The sequence below is a fragment of the Trachypithecus francoisi genome, unplaced genomic scaffold, assembly GCF_009764315.1.
Source record: "Trachypithecus francoisi isolate TF-2019V2 unplaced genomic scaffold, Tfra_2.0 Lachesis_group2, whole genome shotgun sequence".
In the NCBI taxonomy this organism is placed as follows: domain Eukaryota; kingdom Metazoa; phylum Chordata; class Mammalia; order Primates; family Cercopithecidae; genus Trachypithecus; species Trachypithecus francoisi.
This window is the reverse complement of record NW_022681465.1, coordinates 142,048,191-142,068,688: the sequence shown is the minus strand read 5'-3', so window position 1 is coordinate 142,068,688 and position 20,498 is coordinate 142,048,191. Positions and strand designations below refer to the sequence as shown.

Below are 20,498 nucleotides of genomic sequence, written 5' to 3'. Positions count from 1 at the left end.
AGAGATCAAGGGAAGAGGAGTATGGATGGTCATGTAATCTGAGGTCAGAGGCCCTTCTTCAGAGACTGGACACAAGATGATGATGGCATGTAGAAGATGACCCAGGCACTTTGCCTTTATTCCCATCTGGCACGAGCCAGGTCAAAACTTGTGTTTTACTTAGTGGTGCTTATGTGTCTTATTTTTCCTTCCTGACTGTCAACTTTCCAAGGGACAGGTCTACGACTTATTTGTCTCTTATTCTCCATGACATCTACTTGTGGACATGGGTGCTTATTACCTATGTTTGTTAGAAGGATGCATGTATATTATTCTGGGATAAAAGTAAAAGCGAAGCTTATTCAGTCTCTTGGGGGAAAGGAGGGCTCACTGATAGGTCTCTGAACTTGTTCTGGCTGCAGAGGCACCTGGCAAAAAGAGCAGGGAGACTGGGAAGAGCATAAACCACATCTGCAGGCAGAGTCCCGTGCTCTCCCTTGAGCCACGTTGTTAGGTCTGTCTGATTGCCTGATTGAACCTCTGACCTTGGCTTCTCTAGCCTGTATCTATGTATAGGGCCGAATTCTTCTGACTGCAGCTTCCTTCACTAAACTCAACTTCTTTGCCTAAATTCATGTTAAGTGTTCATCTTCTCTGAAGGTTTACCTGATTTAGGATCTTCATCCTGCTCCTATTCAGCCTTATTTTGTCATCGTCCACATCCCAACATGCTACTGGGATGCTGTAATTACGTAAGACAGGGTTTCTCAGCCTTGGCACTATTGACACCTTGAGCTGCATAGTTCTTTGTTGTGTGGGGCTTCCCTGTGCATTGCAGGCTATTTAGCAGGACCCCTGGTCTCTATCCACTAAATGCCAATTGCAACTCCATTCCCCAGTTTTGATAACCCCAAATGTCTCCATATATTGCTAAATGTCTCCTGGGGACAACATCACTCCTGGTTGAGGATTATTGAAAAACAGGATCTTAGATATTGTTAGATTTATCCTCCTTCCTTCGTTTCACAGACTAGGACACTGAGGCCAAAAGTAGTGAAATGAGTTGCCCAGGGTGTTTACAGCATATTGATAGTAATGCAGGCAATAGACTTCATATCTTTAAATTCTCTGTTCACTGCTTTCCTTAGCACAGTGAAATCTCCCCAAGAGGCGGTCAAGTAAAGTGGAAATGATAAATCTAACTTTGGAGACAGACTTGGATTAGAATCTAGGCCAAGCCATTGGCTGGCTGCATGACTTTGGGTTCTGAGCTTCCATTTCCTCTTACAATGGTGATAAATTCCCGTCTTGCAGGATTGTTTTGAGGACAAAAAGATGTAGTCGAAACCCTAGCTTCGTACCTGGTATGCAGTTAGTGCTAAGTAAATGCTGGTTCCCATTCCTTGGTGTGCTATAAAAATGGCAAATAGCATTGAGGAAGAAGACTTAAGAGTTAGTCACCAGAGGACTCAGTGTGCCCAGGAAGATGCAGTTGATGGGCAGTGCCTTCTAGTGGACTTTGTTAAAAATGCAGGTGGTGTGATCTGGTGTCTATAATGGAAACAGCCAAGTAGTTTTCTGGTTTGGAAAATAACTGATCGTGTTGAAGGCTGACTCATTTGACTAGGTTGTTTTTTTCTCCTTTCCTGAGGAGGGGCCTCTGGGATGATTATCTTATCTCTAATGTCTTGTGTCTCTTCTTATCCCCAGCAGAATGTTATGTCATTACAAACACGCCTAAAGGGTAAAGGAGCATGTAGTGCTCAAGTTGGGGACTCTGTCTTTTCTTCCTCTGGTATTAGATAAATATAATGACATTTTGCTCTTTAGGACTATGGAAATTTGATATCTGGGGCTATCTTGCCCAGTCTAGGCTCTTACTCACTGGGACACCTGGATAGAGGAGATACTGTTCACAGGTGTAATACTGGCCTCTGGCTTTCACAAGAAACCCAGTTCCCTTGGCCCACAGACATTCTTACAACTCAGAATGTGCCCAGAGCAACAGGAAGGAGAAACCACACTGAAAAAGTGAACTACCATCAGGTGACCTGGGCTCTGTGATTGGTCTGATCACTAACAAATATTCCTAATATAGCACTTCATAATTTTCAAAGAAGTTTTCATGAATGCTTTCTTTGATCCCCAGGACAGCTGGATTGTAGTAGTTCTCAACCTTGGCTGCACATTGTAATCACTTGGGAGTTCAAAGCAAACGATAATAATTATTATTTAAAAAAACCTACTATGCCTGTGCTTCATCTCAGACTGACTAAATCTGGAGATATGTCTTGGACATTGGTGATTTTTTAAAACTTCCCTAGTTGATGCTAATGTGCAAGCAGGGTTGAGAATCATTGCCTTTGTCCCATTTCTTTGATGAGCAAAATAAGACTGAGGGCAGTACATTTTCTTGTCCAAGCTTGAAAGACAGAGCCAGGAGAAGCCAGGTATTGTAAACTCTAATCCACTGGCCTTCCCAACTTTTCTTCTTCTTCTTTTTTTTTGTTTTTGTTTCTGTTTTGAGATAGAATCTCACTCTGTTGCCCAGGCTCGAGTGCAGCAGTGCGATCTCAGCTCACTGCAACCTCCACCTCCCGGGTTCAAGCAATTCTCCTGCCTCAGCCTCCTGAGTAGCTAGGATTACAGGCATGTGCTACCATGCCTGGGTAATTTGTATTTTCTCAGTAGAAACAGGATTTCACCATGTTGACCAGGCTGGTCTTGAACTCCTGGTCTTAGGCGATCTGCACGCCTTGGCCTCCCAAAGTATGGGATTACAGGCGTAAACGACCATGCTCAGCCAAGAACCTCACTTTTTTTGGACCTTTATACCCATAGAAATTCTTTCTTAAATAGCACGTAAGCATTTGTTGTGGAACAAACTTGCTATTTTGTCTCTTATTCAAGGTAGGTTGATTTTTTGCTTTATTTCAGTGAAAGACATCCGTGCCTGCTCCTGCAGGGCCTTGCTGACTTCACCTCAGTGCCCATCAGGGTGTTATTGACCAGAGGAGCTGAAGAGTAGGGATATAAAAGATTCAAGAAAAAGTCTTGGTGATCGTGACTTCCTTCCTCCCTCTTCCCCTCTCCTGGGCACACACAGGACATCAAGTTAATAGTGAACTCTAGGGATCTGGAATGGAAGCAAATCAGAGGATATGCATTTCAACGTTCACACCTGTAACATCTCTCTGACAGGGGGCGCTGTTTTAAGTCCAGTGTTAACCTAATTTTACTATGGAGTTACTTTAACCACTAGTTGAACCTAAGTCCATTGCCCTTGTAATGACCAGAACTGATCCTGATCTTGCCCAAACAGAAAAAGTTATCTCCATTTTCCTCATGAAGGCTCTGGGGACCCTCTTGCAGGCTGGATCAACCATTGCTAATGGAACTTGGTTTTTAGTCCCCTCCCTTACCTGCTTGCTACTCCTGAGCCTAGATCCATTGTAAAGGTGTTATAAGTGGCACCCTTCCCTCCTCTTTTCTTTTTGCAATCCTATCTAGATTAATGATCTCTCCGTGCCCTAAGAGCATGGACTGGCTTTCCAAAAAGAGTAGCAGGTGTGGCTTTCACCATTCCATTTTCAGTTACTTTGGCATAATAGGTAGGTAGAGAACTCACTTGGTATTTCCTGGCCATAGTTCATCATGACCTGGTTAACAGTGAGGTGGGTAGTTAGGGTTGTAAAGGCTTGGATTTAGACAGACTTAGTTCAAATCCTGGTGCTGTCACTTACAGGTCTGTGAGCAAGTTATGTAATTTCTTTAAGTTTCAGATTCCTCATCTGAAAGGCCCTACTTTGAGGGCTTCTGTCATGATATAGAAGGTATGAAGTGTGCTTAACATAGTAAGTGCTCAATACATGGCAGCCTGTGCTATGATAGCCATTATGACCATTGTCTAAGCTATTTGACAGTAAGGCAACAGAAATCATTTTTCTCTGCAGTCAGCTGGTGTTAAATGCTTTCTCACTCAGAGGTACCCTAGATGTTCCAAGGTGTATGCAAACAATGACTGTAGCTTCACACAAACCTGCCAGTTTCTCTTCTTTCTCCCAACCCTTTTCTATTGTAGTAGTTATTGTCCATGCTACTGTTTGAGCTTCTCTGTTCATTTATTTTAGACCTCTGGTCATTGTTAATATGCAGTGTTCCTTGAGAAAGAAAATACTTGAAGCTGTTCTTAATCATTGATATCTAAGTATCAACAAATGTCAGATCCTTTACAGAAAGCCATTTTGTTTAAGGGGGAAAAAAAGCTTCTAGGCAAGAATGAAGGTTGTGGTGTCTGAGGACCAAAATTATCCTCTGGATAATCTAGACTTATAAGCATGGTCTAGATTTAGTTCTGGCTGTGACTTTGTGCACATCACAGCTATACCTCTTCGGTTTGGGGATGTCTGGGAGATGTTCCATGTGAACCATCCAGTTCCCTAGAGGTACTGTGATGGCTCCAAGTCAAGCTCTGGGTTTTATGCAATTGGAATTGTGGTTCCTAGAAGCCAAATACCACCTTTTGCCTTTTGTTGTTGCTGTGGTTATCCTATTTGGATGAATAACTCACAATGTTCTAGTTCAGCTGAAATGACTCAAGAGCTGTTTGTGAGTTAGAAACAGTGGTCACAGTTAAAAACCTTCTAGTCTTAGGCTCTGCAATAAGGAAATAATCTCTAGAGCCCCGGCTTCCGAAATGGCACAAAAATGGAATGGACAAATATGAAAAGTAGATAATGGATCCACAGTGATTTAATATTCGGTGATATTTTCATTTTATGCAAATACCAAAAGAAAAAAAAACCTGGCTATTTGAAAGAAAAACAGGAACCAAAAAAATATTTAGTGTTTGATCAAGCAAGAATCCTTTCACACATCTGCTAAGAGAGTTAAAACAAATATAGATGTTAAATAAAAGGCCCAGGTACCAAAGAGCAAAATTTAATGAAAGCCAGAACTGTTAAGTATGGATTCCTGTTGAGAAAAATGTCAGTCTCTTTCAGAGTTTCCCCAATACTCTATTTTTAAGAAAAGTGTAGTAAAAATACATAATACAAGTTAACTTTTTTCTTGCTTTTGTTTTCCTTTCATTTCTCCATTGATGCAAAAGCATATTTCGCCAGAGTCTTGGACCCCCTCATAGCATAGACCCTCATTTCTAGCACAAACAAGTCTCTCTTTATCCGCTCATGTTACTGGTGGGCTCAGTAGCTGGAGAGGCGTCTTACCAGGCCAAAGGCAAAAAGTCTTTGAAGCATGTTGATGTTAAAAGGTTACTTCCAACTCTTCCAAGATGCAGACACCTTAATGGTGGGTCACTTAGGATTCTGCAGTGGTAGTCTGAAGGCTGAGAAAAATCTTGTGCAAGGGCAGGGGCTGAGGGACATCAGATGGCAGTAGTGAAAAGCAATCATCCATCTTGAGGGTCTGGTTTCATGAACCATGCCCACATTGACACGCGAGAGACTGAACAACAACGCTTCAGTCGAAAAAGGGAAGAGTTTGATTTTGGAAGGATTCTTTGCTATGGCTGATGACAGGAGAGTGGAGAGATATAGAGATGTTGTGGGTCCACCAAGAGAATCCACCGAAAAGCCAGTCAAGCTGCACCTACCCCTAGATAGGCTCCAGAACCTTTAGCATGTCAATTGCTAATGATAACCCCTAGCAGAGAAAATTGGATAGAAGTAGGGGGTAAGGGAACAAGCCAGAGTACGGTTATCAGTAAAAGCTAATGACACATGGCACGCACTGAATCATGCACCTAGGAGAGTGACTGCTGGAGAGCTGGAAGCCAGTTGCACCAAGAATGAGAGTTGGGATCTCCAAGAAAGCTATATGTCAGGGATTCTCACTTCCAACCAAAGTTGCACTCACCCTGGGCTTCTCTCTATAAACCCTGCCACTTCACTAATCTTGCTTTAGTTCAGCTTTGTAGCCCCAATCATAGGTATATTGGAATACAACGTTCTCATGCTGTCTTAGCTGGGGGAAGGTCAGCCTCCTTGGGTTAGAACCTGGGATCGAAGGTCTTAAGGTGCCCTAAATGTCATTATCAACTTAATCCATCTCCCTATACGTCTTCAATTATTTCCTGGGGTATCTCACTTTCTAAAGATGATAGAGCATTATCTGGCCACATGCTAAAACAACACTTTATATTAACATAAAAACCGAAGTTCTTTGCATGAGCATAAACTTCGTATGTATTTTCTCAAACCTAGGATAGGGCACACCATGGAAAGCTCTATTTTGTATGAACTTTTGATGAGGCTTCCTCTTCCAAAATTATTCTGTCACCTTTCTTTCACACTTAGCTTGCATAGCATTGCTCCCCATGTCAGAGGCTCCATAGAAGAAGAGAATCTACTCTACAATGGGTTCCTGCTTAGATACCAGGCAAAGAAAAAGTGAGAATCGTGGGCAATATCTCCCTGGCTGTTATCTCTTCCCAAAATTCTGCTTGGTTTAGGAGGCCAAGTGCCTTCAGCTACCAGACTGCCGCTGAGCCTGAGCACACCAGAAGGACATACTTCTCAGGGCCGAGGTTGACTCTGAAGAAATATACCATACCACCTATGGCCTGTGAAATGGCTCTTCCACATTAAAGGAACTGTTTTTCTGATCAGCAGTAACTTGAGGAGTCCTTCTCTGACTGCACATCTGCCCCTGCCCTCTCCACCACCCTCATCCTGAGTTGCTTTTCACCTGTGTTCTCCACTAAATCAGTGCTTAAGCAGTGCCCCACTTGGGGAAGGCAGCCCCCTTCTCCAACAATGTCTGTCCCCATCAAAGGCTTGGGGCCAAGGAGTGGAGGGTAACATGGAAAGCCCCCATGGAGAATTAGTTTGAAGGTTGCTTTTTTCCTTCTTGCTTGTAAAGTGGAACAAATATTGAATCTCCAATCTGAAAACTGAAGAGGGATGGGTAAGGAGTTGGGGATAAGAAGAAAGGAGAAGGAAAGGGCCTAACAGAACCTGCAAACCATGGATATTAGTAAGAAAAAAAATTGCACACACTAAGACACACTAACAACTGAATTAAAATAAAACAGTGCAGTTTCCTCATTAGTGTTCCAGTGACTCTACTGTCAGAGACACAGGATTCATTAGACAGGGTTACTCTCCCCTTATTGCAGTACAGTGTTATTTTTTCATCCTCACTTAGCAAACAGAAAAGGGTGAAAGAACATCAAAAAAGGAAAAGGGACAGAAAAATGGTTTTTCAATTCTTCAGGAAAACCTGTTGAATCATCCTTCTTGTGGTCGCAGTGGTTGGTGGTGGTTGCGTTTCATTTTGTTGTTGTTTTTGGCACTGAAGGGTTTGGGATGGGGCTGGGGAGCCCGAGCCTGCTCCCCAAGGGGTCTCCATCTGCTCCAGTTACAATCCTGTGGCTCCCAAGGGCATCCCTGAACTGTGGCTCATGCAAGGAATCGATTGCATGGACTTGGGGAAGTCATGGCTGACCACCCGACCATTCTCTCCACTGCCGCCGCTGCTGGCTGCTGCCCCACTGTTGCGGGGGAGGGTCGATGTCCGTATGGCTTCATTGATGGATTGCTGTGGGATCAAACAAAAACCCTTTTCAGGAGGACCGGGGGTTCTTCCCCGGGTCCTTGGCAATGACAGGCAATGGGAATGAATCAAGACTGGACTTCAAATATAACTCCAACTCTGCTTCCCCATCCACCCCATCTTCTATTCTACAATGCTAATTCTGACTTCCCAGGAATTCAGAAAACTATCACTTGGCTCTGGACATATCTGATCCCCTCTCTTAGCCTCAAGTTGAATGTTCAGTGAGGTGTGTTAGATTGGGTGAGACAGAAGGTCCTTTGTTATTCTTACATTCTGTGATTTCTAAAGGTGGAATATTTCCTTGATATTATTGATTAATGTGTGATGTAGCAACACAACTAAGTGGAAAACCTTCTGGAAATGAGGTTTGGAAACTTGGATTCTAGTTCTGGTTAAGGCATCAACTAGTCATGTGACTGTACATATCTCCTTAGTATTCTAGAATTTTTAAACCTCCATGTCTATACCATATGATTATCTATGCACCTACACACCATTCAAGAATGGTGCTACCACTTGAAAAATGCTTTGAAATGTTAAAATAAATTGAGAGTGTGATATTGTTGGGTTAAAATGGAAAACTACCTCTGATTTACTTCAGAAAAAATTCTAGCCTACCTCTATAGCAGCATGTGTTAAGGGAATGTAGGACTCGTTTGAATAATACAATATGCAAAATGTAATTGGAAAGGAACATGTGCTAAAGAAAATGAGAATGCATTCCAAAGATTATCATCTGTGCATCAACTGCTTCCCATCAGCATGTAGACCCTGTACTTCCAGACTGATATATCAGATCAGTGCCACTAAGCTTGTGACTTCTAGAATGTCAGAATTCTAGGTCTGAAAAGGACTCCAAGGATCACCCCGGAATCAGATGAGTTAAGTGGGATATTCAAGACCACAAAGTAGGTCTAGAACCATATCCTCTTAGACAAGAGGAAGTGTTCTGTTCAGAGTTCCTTTGGAGAAAGACCACTGATGGTAGGAAATCCAGACCCTTATCTTTTACTGTCCATCTCAAACTTTCCATTAATAAACAATCACAGAATTTTTGAGGTGGGGTTTGGTTTCTTGATGGGAATCAGTATAAAGGAGAATTGTCAGTGGGACCAATCCTACCTCTTCTTCAGGGCACATTCTGTTCTCATTGTCTTCTTGAAGCCTTCCTAGACTACATCCACCTGCTGTAAGTGCTGGCCTCTCTCATCTTGTACTCATGCGGTATACATTCTTTTGTAATGGTTTTGCCTCCAGTGTATAAGTTTTGTCTTCCATAAGAGAGCTTTCTGGAGGAGGGCAAGGGCCATGTCTTCTCAATCCTCAGCTATCCCACAGAGTATCCAGTAAGCAATTAGATGCATAATAGATGCTTTTGAATTTGTCTAAGAAACACCAACCACCTAGGATCCGTCTCAAAAAGTCTATGACTTTCTCTCTTACATATTGGCATGATTCTAGTGACCAGAGAAATCAGTCAACCTTCTGTGGCCAGACAGAGATAAACAGGGCAGTTTTGACCCATTTTTTCCCCCTGCTATCCTTGTATTACTGGCAGTTCTGACAATGTTTTAAAATGTTCTTTTTAAAATCCATGATTCAGACAGATTTGCCCCATATGATGCACCACCCACACTGGTTCTGTCTCCTCCTCAAACCCATGACTTGATTTATTTACATTCTCCCTTGGCTGTCTTCCATTGAAGAGAAAGTGTGACCTGGATTGCATTCTTCTAAGTCAAAGGCCAAATAAGTACTACCTTGAAGCTACACCAGGGAAATGTAAAATGAAAATATGATACATTAACAGTTGCTTATCCTCACCTAAAAAATATTGAAGAGAAAATAACATTTTATTTTTATCTGTGGGAAATATGGAAACTTCTATAGATTCGCTTGGAATGTCTATCATTCATGTTTTTCCTCTGCCACACTCCTTTAATTAAGGGAAAAAACCCACTAAAGTTTACATAGATCACCTCAGTCTTTGTTCCTCGTAAGGCTCACATGTTTTCATAATATTCCATTGAAGTTGTTGGTACTTCATGAATTTGTCTTAAAAGACAAGATGGATAACCTAGTCAACATTGGTGCTTGCTGAAGTCTGAGACAATTTAGCCAAGCATGTAACTAAAAATCTCGAAGGTCACATCATTAGAGTTGGTATTCAAGGAAGCTGAGTACTTCTCAAAAGTCAGTGACTCCATACCCTTGTCATGGATGGTTACTGCCTTCTTACTGGCTTCTTTTTGAATACATTTATAAAAGTCAGGAGAAATGATAAATGGAGTTCAAACTTTGCAGTGGAAAGCAATGCTTAATGTCAACTACATCACTAGTTCTGAAACTTGGTTGCACATTGGAACCATCCAGGGAGTTTGGGAGAAAAAACCCTGACCCCTGAATCTTACACTAGAGATGCTGGTGTGGTGTACGGCCTGGACATCTGGAGTTTTAAAAGCTCCCCAGATCATTCTAAAATGCAAGCAAAGTTGATCCATATGATCTAATCTGTCCCTTTTACTTTACAGAGAACCTGATGACAATGACTGACTTGTTTAAGGTAACAGTTATATGTGACCTAGTGATAAGGTGAATGACCTTCTAAATATGATTCTTCTGCTCCCCGCCTGCCCCCCTGTCATGGCTAAGCTGTCATAAACTGCTGTCATTTCTCCCCTAGCCTTTGGAAATGTGGTTTTCCCTTATCCCTCCTTGACATGCCAGCCATTCTTAAAGAAAGTTCATCCTTGAGGGTGGTGGTGGTGTTTTTGGAACTGATATTCAGAGACAAAGGGATGAGTAAAAAAATCCAACTTAAAGACCCCTAAATTGACCCTTCGGAACCTCATTTCCCTAACAGTGATTGCATCCTAACTTCTCAGCTACTTGCTTTTCTTTTTTTCTTTTCTTTTTTTTTTTGAGACAGAGTCTCGGTCTGTCGCCCAGGCTGGAGTGCAGTGGCCGGATCTCAGCTCACTGCAAGCTCCGCCTCCCGGGTTTACGCCATTCTCCTGCCTCAGCCTCCCAAGTAGCTGGGACTACAAGCGCCCGCCACCTCGCCCGGCTAGTTTTTTTTTTTTTTTTTTGTATTTTTTAGTAGAGACGGGGTTTCACCGTGTTAGCCAGGATGGTCTCGATCTCCTGACCTCGTGATCCACCCGTCTCGGCCTCCCAAAGTGCTGGGATTACAGGCTTGAGCCACCGCGCCCGGCCCCAACTACTTGCTTTTCTAAGAAGAGTGTGCTCAGCCTCTGCACATCATAGAATATCCTAATCAAAGCTTAGACTTCAGTGATGTCCTTGCTCAGGCATACCTGCAAAGCACCAGTGATCACCTGCTGTGAAGGACGCTCCCCTTGAGTTATCAAGTCTCTCAGCTGTTCATTAATTCCAGGAAAATGTGCAAGCCCTCAATTGCTGTAGCTTAAACATGCCCCATGTTAACACAGCCATATATAATCTTGAAAGGTCAGCATCTCTCATGGGGGTGAGAGAGGCTGGGGATTATTTTCCTTTGGGAGCGAGGTGGTGAATAATACTTTACTGCCCTTAATATCAGCTAAGGATTCAGGTGCCAGTCTGTTTGCCCAGGCAGAGAGGAGGGGCAGAGGACCTGAGATTTTATTCAATTTGCAATGTGTCTTAGGTTATGTATTTTCTGCTACTACATGACAATTTAAATTAGACCGAAATATTGTGAGCTGCCTGAAGTCCTTCTCTGACTCTTCTACTCTCACATACTACCCTTTTCCCTTAGTCTTTCTGTGTTCCAGTCTCCTTGGCCTTCCTCCCCTTTCTGGGCAGGAGTTCACGTCTTTGGGCCTCTGACACTTGTGTATCACTGGTAATTCTTTTTTCCCGGTTAATTCTTTTCATGCTTTGAGTCTGTTAAATATCACTTTCTCAGGGAAGCTGTTCTGACTGTCCCATTCTTTTATCAGGACTGGCCTCTGCTCTATACTTGACAACACTGGGCATTTTTTTTCACTAACACTCATTGAACATGTAAGTGTTTGCTTATGTTCTGTCTTCCCTATCAAACTCTCAGCTTCTTGAGAAAAGAAGCTGTGTCTGTTTTGTTCTTGACTGTATCGCCAGTGCCGAGTCTTGCCCAGCATGCGGTGGTGCTCAGTATGTCTTTGTGGAAGGAATACCTGTAGGGTGCCTTCCCACTATCTCTGTGACACTTGTCCTGCTCATCACGTGTCAAAGGGAAAAGAGACTCATCAACACCCAGCAAGGGTTTAAATACTACAGTCAGTCAGATGAGGGGAACTGAATGGTAGAGCTACATTTTATTTGTCTTTGTGAGCAGCACTGTGGCTGGGACTGGAAGAACACAGAATAGGTGCTCAAAAATGATCTGCTGCCATGTGGTTGAAGCAGGACAGAGAGATTTAGGAAAAGTGGCTTGGCTGGTACCAAAAGCCTGGGCTTTGTGGAGACCATGTTGGAGGTCTAACTCCTGGTTTTTCAGTTCCTTGCTTGTGTGACCTAGCCAGGAAAAGTTACTTACTTTCTTTGAAACTTTATTTCATCTGTAGGATTGTAAGAACAACCTATTACATGGTTAATGAAAATGTGTAGAAATCACTTTGAACATAAAAGTTACCGAAAAATCATCTTTCCTTCTTCTCTTCCTTTCGTCTCTCTCTCTCTCTCCCGCCCTTCTTTCTCCTTTCTGCCCCCCTTTCTCTTGTTCTTTCATCCACGAAGAGTGAGGAAGATGTTTTTAAGCATGGTTGAGACACATGAGAGGATGGCCCTGAATGAGTTTAGGGACTTAAGGCCTTAAGAGTGGGTCAAGGGCGGGGCTTGGTGGCTCACACTTGTGGTCCCAACACTTTGGGAAGTCAAGGCGGTGGATCACAAGGTCAGGAGATTAAGACCATCATGGCTAACATGGTGAAACCCCTTCTCTAGTAAAAATACAAAAAATTAGCCGGGTGTGGTAGCACACAGCTGTAATCCCAGCTACTGGGGAGGCTGAGCTAGGAGAATCACTTGAACCCGGGAGGTGGAGGTTGCAGTGAGCCGAGATCGCACCACTGAACTCCAGCCTGGACAACAGAGTGAGACTCTGTCTCAAAAAAAAAAAAAAAAAAAAAAAAATATTGTGATAATGGAAATAAATGAGAGGGAAAGCTCTCATCAAATGCCCTTGGCATCATCAATTTGGGTCTCTCTGTAAGGTTGGGGACTCTACTTCTGACAAAAACTAATTGCTTTTGGAGAAGGCTAAGCACAGAATAATAACGAGAACTGCAAAACTGAAAAGTCTGAGAGGCAAGTTGAATGCATTTGTCTTATCTCTTTGGATAAGAGAGGAGTTGATGGAGCGTCAACAATTAAGGGCTGGGTTGATTAATAAAGAAAGTATCTTTTCTGCAGTTGGAAGATGGAAAATTCTATTAGGAGCCTCAGTGAGTTGGGTAAAAGTCGCGCCAATCAATGGAATTAATTCTAGAAGATTGTGGCAGAAGACATTGTATTAATGATTCCAAGAGACCCTGATGTTGGCTTCTGAAAAATTTAACATCTTCATTGTAAAGGGAAGGGTGAGAATGTCCCCAAGAAGCTATGCCATGACTCAGTGGCCTCTTTGAAAGATTCTCATTTTAATCTAAATAGTGTGACTTCAGTGAAGGTCAACATGGTCCCTGTTTTAAGAGGATCCCAGGCATTAGCCACTCTGGTACCACCACCTGCCACTGGTTATGATTATTGGGATTCATTGTAGTCCAGAGAAAGGGCTGGATATCCAGGAGCTTTCCTGCTTCGTGGATGACTGGTCTCATCACAGTTCATGAGCACAAACATGGGGCCAAAACTGACCCTTGGATGAAATTGTTTGTAATTCCTAGACTGGGTAGTTTTGATGGCAATACTTGCTTTAACTAAGAGCAGCTCCCTCCCATGCCCTGCCTCATCCTCTAAGATATTTTCTCCTTTGGATACAATTATGCATTAATTTTACTAATACTTACCCTCAGTGTGTGGGATGTCCAGAAAAATCAGACACAACTCCTTACCTTAAGGAACTCACAATCTATGTAGCTTAAGAACCCTAGCTCATGTAAACAGGGACAACAAAAGGAAAGTTTTAAGGAGGATGTATCTGGCCACTAGTAACAACTATTATTTGTAATACTAGTTATCATTGTCATTATTATTTACTGAGGGCTTACTGTGGCCCAGGAATTTTGTCAAGCTCTTTATATCCATTATTTTATACAATCCTTATAACAATTTCATGAGGTATGTACTACCACTGCCTCCATTTTATAGAAAACGAGGATCAGAGGCCGGGTGCAGTGGTTCACACCTGTAATCCCAGCACTTTGGGAGACCAAGATGAATGGATTATCTGAGGTCAGGAGTTTGAGACCAGCCTGGCTAACATGGTGAAACCCCGTCTCTATTAAAAATACAAAAATTCGCCGGGCATGGTGGCACATGCCTGTAATCCCAGCTACTCAGGAGGTTGAGGCAGGAGAATTGCTTGAGCCTGGGAGGTGGAGGTTGCAGTGAGCCAAGATCATGCCACTACACTCCAGCCTGGCCAACAGAGTGAGACTCTGTCTCAAAAAAAAAGAAAGAAAGAAAGAAAATGAGGATCAGAGAGTTATTAAAATCTGTCTAAGATGACACAGTTAACAAATGGAGCAGACAGAATTTATGCCCAGACATTCATTCTCCAGAGCTTCTACTCTAGATGATGATGCTGTACTGTGTCTTAGACAAGCAGTGAGAAAAAAGGAACTCCTATAATCTGTACTGGGCCAACTCTGGGCCTCTGGTTTGTCATGATCTATAGTGAAGGTTTTGAGGGATGGTACAGGTTGTAGTTCCCCTAGTTCTTGTCCTGTTCCCCTTTTTTGCCCCTGGAGTAACCTTTCCTCATTTTGGAGGGTAAGGTAGGAGAGTCTTTAGTCCTATGTTTTGAATGGAGTGGTCAAAGAGCTTTGAGTAGGTTCTAGGAGTTCTTGTTTGTTCAGCCAAGCTCCTTGGAGGCCTACACTGGGTTTAGAGTCTGGAGCCCATGCCTTTGTAGTTCTTGTCATTTGAGAGGACCTGAGAGGGACCTGGAGATGGATGAGCTGGTCAAGAGAAGGATTGGGGTGTTCCTAGGTCCCTGGTGAAATGTCATTGAACTTCCATTCCTTAATTGTTCCTTGTTGTGTCTTGGGGAAGTTGCCTTTTAAATGGGCTCTATGAAACAGAAGACAGGGTGAGGGATCGACCCATAAAAAGGCACATGAGTGGGAACATGAGGTGGGGGCGAAGGTATGGAGTATGTAAGGAGAGCAGATTGCTAGGATGTGAGTGGGGTAGGTAGGCTGACAGGGAAATGCTGAATACCAGGACAGAAGGCCCCTAGCTCCTCATGCACAGAACTAAATACAGAATTTCTAAACAGAAGGAGCAAATGCCCAGAAATGTCTTCTCCAAGGGTGACCCCAGAGGTATGTGTAGGACTGAGGGTCCAAGGCAGGGAGATGCTGGGCAGGAGGCTATGTTTGGATCCAAGAGGGGGCTTACTTAGCTTGGGGCCAAATGTCTGTTGAAAAGTGGGCTTCTTAGGGTACATTCTCATAAAGCAAATTCTACCAAGGGATCTTGTTAGTCTTGTCAAATCAAGATAACAGTATAGGTCAACATATCACCATGGGTACATTGCCCAGAGGGACTGCACTTCTCTTCTCTTCTCTATCTAGATCCCACCTGTCCTTCTTAATTTTGGCATCTTCCTGGAAGCTTTCTTCAATCTTTCTTCTCTAAATTCCTATAGGCCTTCCTATCTATGCCACAGGTTGCCTCACTGAGTAATTATATTGTGCCCATTCTTTGTGGAAGGTGAAAGGTGCTGAAGATCATAGAATGCACCTCCCTCCTTTCTGAGTCCTCATGATGCCTTGCTCATGGTATTGTTCACATGATTAACTTCCCTAAATAATTTCTTACTGAAGCTAAATGTTGAGGGGCCTTGAAGATCATTTAATCCAAACTCCTTTTTGATGCTTGAATCCATATCCTTGTCAAGAGTTATTCATCCTCTACTTGTATACCTTCAGTGATGTTGAAACTTGCTACTTTTTGGGATAGTCTAGCCTTTCTTTAGACAGCTCTTTTAGAAGAGTAAATTTAGTGTATCGTGTTAACATTTATCCTCTATCACCTTTAGTCATCTGTTCTTGTTGTATACTTTGGGACTCCATAGAACTAGCCTGTTTTCTTTTTCCACTTGGAAAGTATTGGTATTTTACAGACTACTCTTAAATCCTCCACAATTCTCTTCTCCAGTTCCCTTTAGCTACATTTGATGTGGTTTGGGGTCATCTCACTAATCTGCTTACTTTTCTCTGCACATGGTCCTCTTTGTCAATGTCTATCTCTTAGAGTGGAGCCTAAGAAAAGACTAAATTCACCAGGGTATGGCAAGGTCAGCACAGAGTAGAGGCTAGACATCCTTTCCTCTCTTTTGCAGCCACACTTCTGTTGCAACTTCAGAGAGAATGAGCCTTGGTAGCCATCACTCTTGCCTCTCGCTGTGCTGCCTGTCCATGTAAACTGCTAACTTTCAATCTCACTGACCCCTCTCTGGCAAATGCAGTTGTTTTCTTGGGCCTTGTGTCTGGCCCGACACACCCCATCTTCCTTCCTTTCTCACGGCTGCCTTTGTCCCTGTCACCTTCCTCCTAACAGCTTCCTGCTTTTTGTCTTGTGCTGACCTCAACCACCTGTCATTCCCCACCCTTTCTAACAAAGGGACTCCCAGGAAACCCAGCTGCATCACAGAACAGGTTAGGAAAAAGGCCCGGGAAGACGATGCCACCTTCATCCGCTTGGATTCACTACGGGATTTGTAGCAGAACTCGATTAAGGCAACCAGCATGGCTAGTCCAAGTCCTCCGATCAGGATGTAGAACACGCCCGCCACATTGCTGAGACTCAGAGCGCTTGTCTTGTCCTAAGAAGAGGAGGAGGGAAAGGAAGGGGAGGGGGAAGAATAAAGTGAGTCAAGAGACTAAAGACCATCCAAGCAGCAGCATATTTACACACATACACTCAACCCCACACCCTCTTTAACATTTGCAATGGCTGAATAGGCTATTTATTCATTGACCAAGTGTTAAACATTCCCCAGGAAAAAAGTGTGTGTCTATGTGTATTTATAAATTTTCCAAGCCTCCCTGGTTATGTTGAATTTGTAATTACAATTCCCCACTCCTCAATGCCTTTTCTAGGGTGAGAGACATCACAAGAAATTTAAGGCAGCTTCTACCAAAATTTGCACCTTTGAGCTTACCCCATTCTTTCAGAAAACCATGTCCCTTCCTTTTCAGCTTGATTCCTGCCTCCCCCCACCGCATTTTCTCTGTTCCTTGGTAACGCATTGGCCTCGCTCATTGTTTATGTCTCTGAGCATTTTTCTGAGAGTTGGTACTTACAATGAACTTTCCCCTAGATGTGCATTCGATTTCAATTTAGTAAGACAGTTATTGTATGTATAACAAAGACCAACTGATATATATGTTAACTTACTGCTGTGAGTGCCAATTTAGGGGGAAGAAAAACTAGGGGGCTTAGAATAGTAAAAAGGCACTGAGAGAAAAATGGCTCTATTAAATCTTAATAATTATGCTTAATTGACACCATTTTTCCTGTTGGAGGTGCTTGCTAAAAACATTGGAGGCAGACCCAGGTGGCTGAATTTAGAAATCTCTGTTGCCTGCGATAAAAGATCTTACACTGGTTTGGGAAGAGCAGGGTCACGAAAAGGGTGCTTCATTCCTAGGAGTCTGAAGACAAGTACTCATGTCTAGTAGGAGGTGGCCAGAGCTCACCCTGTGGAGCCGGAAGAAGGCCACTGGTCTGCTGAGATCATCCCTGAGTTCTGTCACCTCCAGTGGGGTTCAAAAGTGAAAGTCTGAGGGACAACACTTTCCCAAGTGGTGAGAACAATCAAACACAGCTGACAGTCATAGTGAGAGGTAATGACGCAGGAAGCGGGCGGGGCGAGTTGCTCAGTCAAACTCTTGATACAGGCAGAGGAACATTTTTAACTATTAGAATACTCATTCCTAGATGTCATGGCAGCTCTAACACCTTTGTTTATATTGTTTGTTCATGTACAATAAATGTCTCATTGAATTAAAATGAAATGCATGCCTCAGTTGGCACAGGTACACACCATCGTTGACTAGTCGGTGGCACTGGATAGGATATGGCCTTTATACCTCTCCATGTGTTCCTTTTCAGGTGGGAATGTAGGTGTGCCATGCAAGGGGTGGCCTGTGTTGCCCTAGTGACTTTGACTGACATTTGCCTGTTAGAATCTGGGCATATGGAAAGGAATCGCTTATTGACCGATAAGTCAGTGACCTCTGCCTTGGTTCTAGTTGGTGCATTGTACAGGATTCAGCAGGACTGAGCTTGGGGACTGTAGCTGGCAAACAGCAGCATCCCTTCCCTTCCAGTAGCAGCTTTGGCCAGCAGAGCTGTAGGATTATCTAAAGCATGCCCCCTTGGTGGCTTCCTGTATCGCTAAAGCAGATGGCTCTTGAATATAGGTTACACTTGGCAAGGCATAGCCTGGCTTTGGAAGCAGTAGAAATGATTATTCAAAGGACTCAAAGGGGCAAAATTTCTCCTGCTCTGCTGTAATGACCTGATAAGGGTAATATGCAAAAAATGAGTTCAGTGCTTGGTTCAAAAGTTGGCTGAACAAGTAAATTCCCATTTCACATGATTTTTAGAACACTCAAAATGTCTCCCTGTTTGCTGTTCAGAAGTCATGTATTTCTTCCTCTGGAGAGTAATGCTTTAGAGTCCTTGGGGGACTTACAGTTCACAGAAGTTCCTATAAAACTCTTCTGTTTAAACAGGGGTAAGGGTGGGGTTAGGAGGCGTGTATTATCCCCTCAAACCTTAGTAAAGAGTGGTGGACAGTGGAGCTCAGACGGAGTAGGTACAGGGACAGGCCTGAGGGCAGGTGGAAAACAAGAAAGCTGGAGGCTACTGACTTCATGAGCTGATCAGTGTTTCCATACCCAAAGCACACCTTGCCCCTTTGGTCACCAAGCTGTTTTCTTCTTGAGGTTTACCTTGGTTGTGGATGGCCTCCAAGGACAAGGGAGTGATGGGCATCTTTTTCTGTTACTATCTTCAAAAGACCCTAAGAGGGTATCTGCCTCCCTGACTAACAAGGAGGAGCATTCACTTCCAGTATATCTAGGAAGGAAGTAGGGTGAGATCTTCATACAGATGTGGGGTGGAAAAGCATGTTCTATATAAGCAAAGAAGGAGGGTCTAATGACTGACTATGTCTGGAGGTGAAGAGCATCCTTCATTTTAGAAGAAGGTCTCTGGCCCAGGGAGATGGCAATGTGTGTGATGGGGGATACATCCTTTACAAAGAGGACAGCTAGATGGTATAGGAACTGCCACCTTTTGCAGGATGCACAATGGCATTTATCACTATTTATGCTGACACAGCTCTGTAGTAGAGGAATCAGGAAAGGCCTCTGGAATCAAGGGAGAACCTGGGCCCAATTGCCACCAATATCACAGGTAACACAGCCACCTAAATTCAGATTTATTTAATAGGATGTGGGACGAAGGACTGGTGTTGGTGTACTCTTAGTCCACATAGTTGAGGAGTTTCCACTTACACAAGATGTTCTGATTCCCCTTAAGCTTGTCATTAGCTTTTTGATAAGATCTTTCTAAGGAGGCCTGAGGCCATGGTCTTCTGTTTAGTTGCCTTTACTGACTTTCTTTGTCTCACGCTGTGGGAATAAAATGGGACATCCTGGGGCAGGGACAAAAATCCCTTTTATTTGAGGCCCACAGCTCTGGTTCCTCTGGTCCACAGCATCCATAAAAGAGGCAGCTTCCTCATGGATCTGTGTACAAACACCTACTCACATTTCACAGCAACACACTTCCTAGCTGTGATCAGGGAGAGGGGAGAGATGGAGTTTAAGTCTTCTGAGCACCTCTCAGAGCACCCCGTTCTTCTATTCCATAGCAGCTGCACACCCCAAAAGCTAGGCAGCTTGTCAGTGGGGGTGGAAAAGTCACAACTCATCTACCGCCAGGAGTGGGGAAAGAGAGTGACAGCACCAAGAAGAGTGACAGGTGAAAAGAAAAATAAAACTCTTGTCTTGCAGAATGGCTGGGCTTGTTGCTATGGTGATGAATGGTGACGAGTGGTGAAGAGACCCCCCCCCACTCATCTGTTCTCCTTAACCTGTTGTCTTGATTTGCTGTCTCCCTCGTACGGAAAGGAGATTTCACCCCCATATTTCTCCTTGTTCTTCCTACATATTGGGGGACTGTCTCAGTCTCCTTCTGTGCTTCTGAGTCAACGTCCCTTCCAAGAATGTAGGACTGATTCATGAGGAGGTCTGAGCTAGGCCTAAGGCAGAGAGACTCGAAGCTTTCTTTATGGAATAAGCAGAAAGCTCTAGGGAGAAGCCAAGGCTTTTGGTTGTCAGACCAGTCCCTTCCACTGAGACTGGTGCTGCCTGCCATCAAGACCTGCTAACTCTGGACCAAGCTTCAGTTTATCCAAATGCTTCCATTCCTTCTTATCCTCTTGGAGAAAGTTTAAACTCAAACAAAGCAAAAGCACAGTTTTCTTCTATGTCCTACCGAAATTCCATACAATTTTCTGTTATGCTTACATCTGGATTTTTAGAGGCAGCCTACATGCCCTCCACATGCTGAATCTGTAATCTGACTTAGCCTTTTGGGGCCACAAAGAAAGGTCTACCCATTAGCCTTTCTGCTATAGTAGGCTTTCTCTTGGGCTTTTTCAAAACTTGTATTTTTGGCTTAAGGACCATTTCCCTGAGCAGTTGACTATTTCCTGGGAGTGAAGGCTGAGTGGTTGGCTAGGCTCACTCACTAGCTAAGACCAAAGTGAGAAA

General features: G+C 43.4%; 1 protein-coding gene across 2 annotated transcripts in view; it reads right to left on the bottom strand.

Moving 5' to 3' along the window:
• Positions 1-4,713: 4,713 nt before the first annotated feature.
• GRIA1 (glutamate ionotropic receptor AMPA type subunit 1) overlaps positions 4,714-20,498 on the bottom strand; it is a 326,869-nt gene continuing 311,084 nt past the window's right edge. For both annotated transcript variants that reach the window (XM_033180678.1, XM_033180679.1), the window contains exons 15-16: positions 16,397-16,531; positions 4,714-7,560 (exon numbers count right to left, since the gene is read on the bottom strand). In XM_033180678.1, coding sequence (XP_033036569.1) covers positions 7,360-7,560; positions 16,397-16,531 — 336 coding nt within the window. In that variant the 3' untranslated portion in view covers positions 4,714-7,359. The remainder of the gene's footprint in view (positions 7,561-16,396; positions 16,532-20,498) is intronic.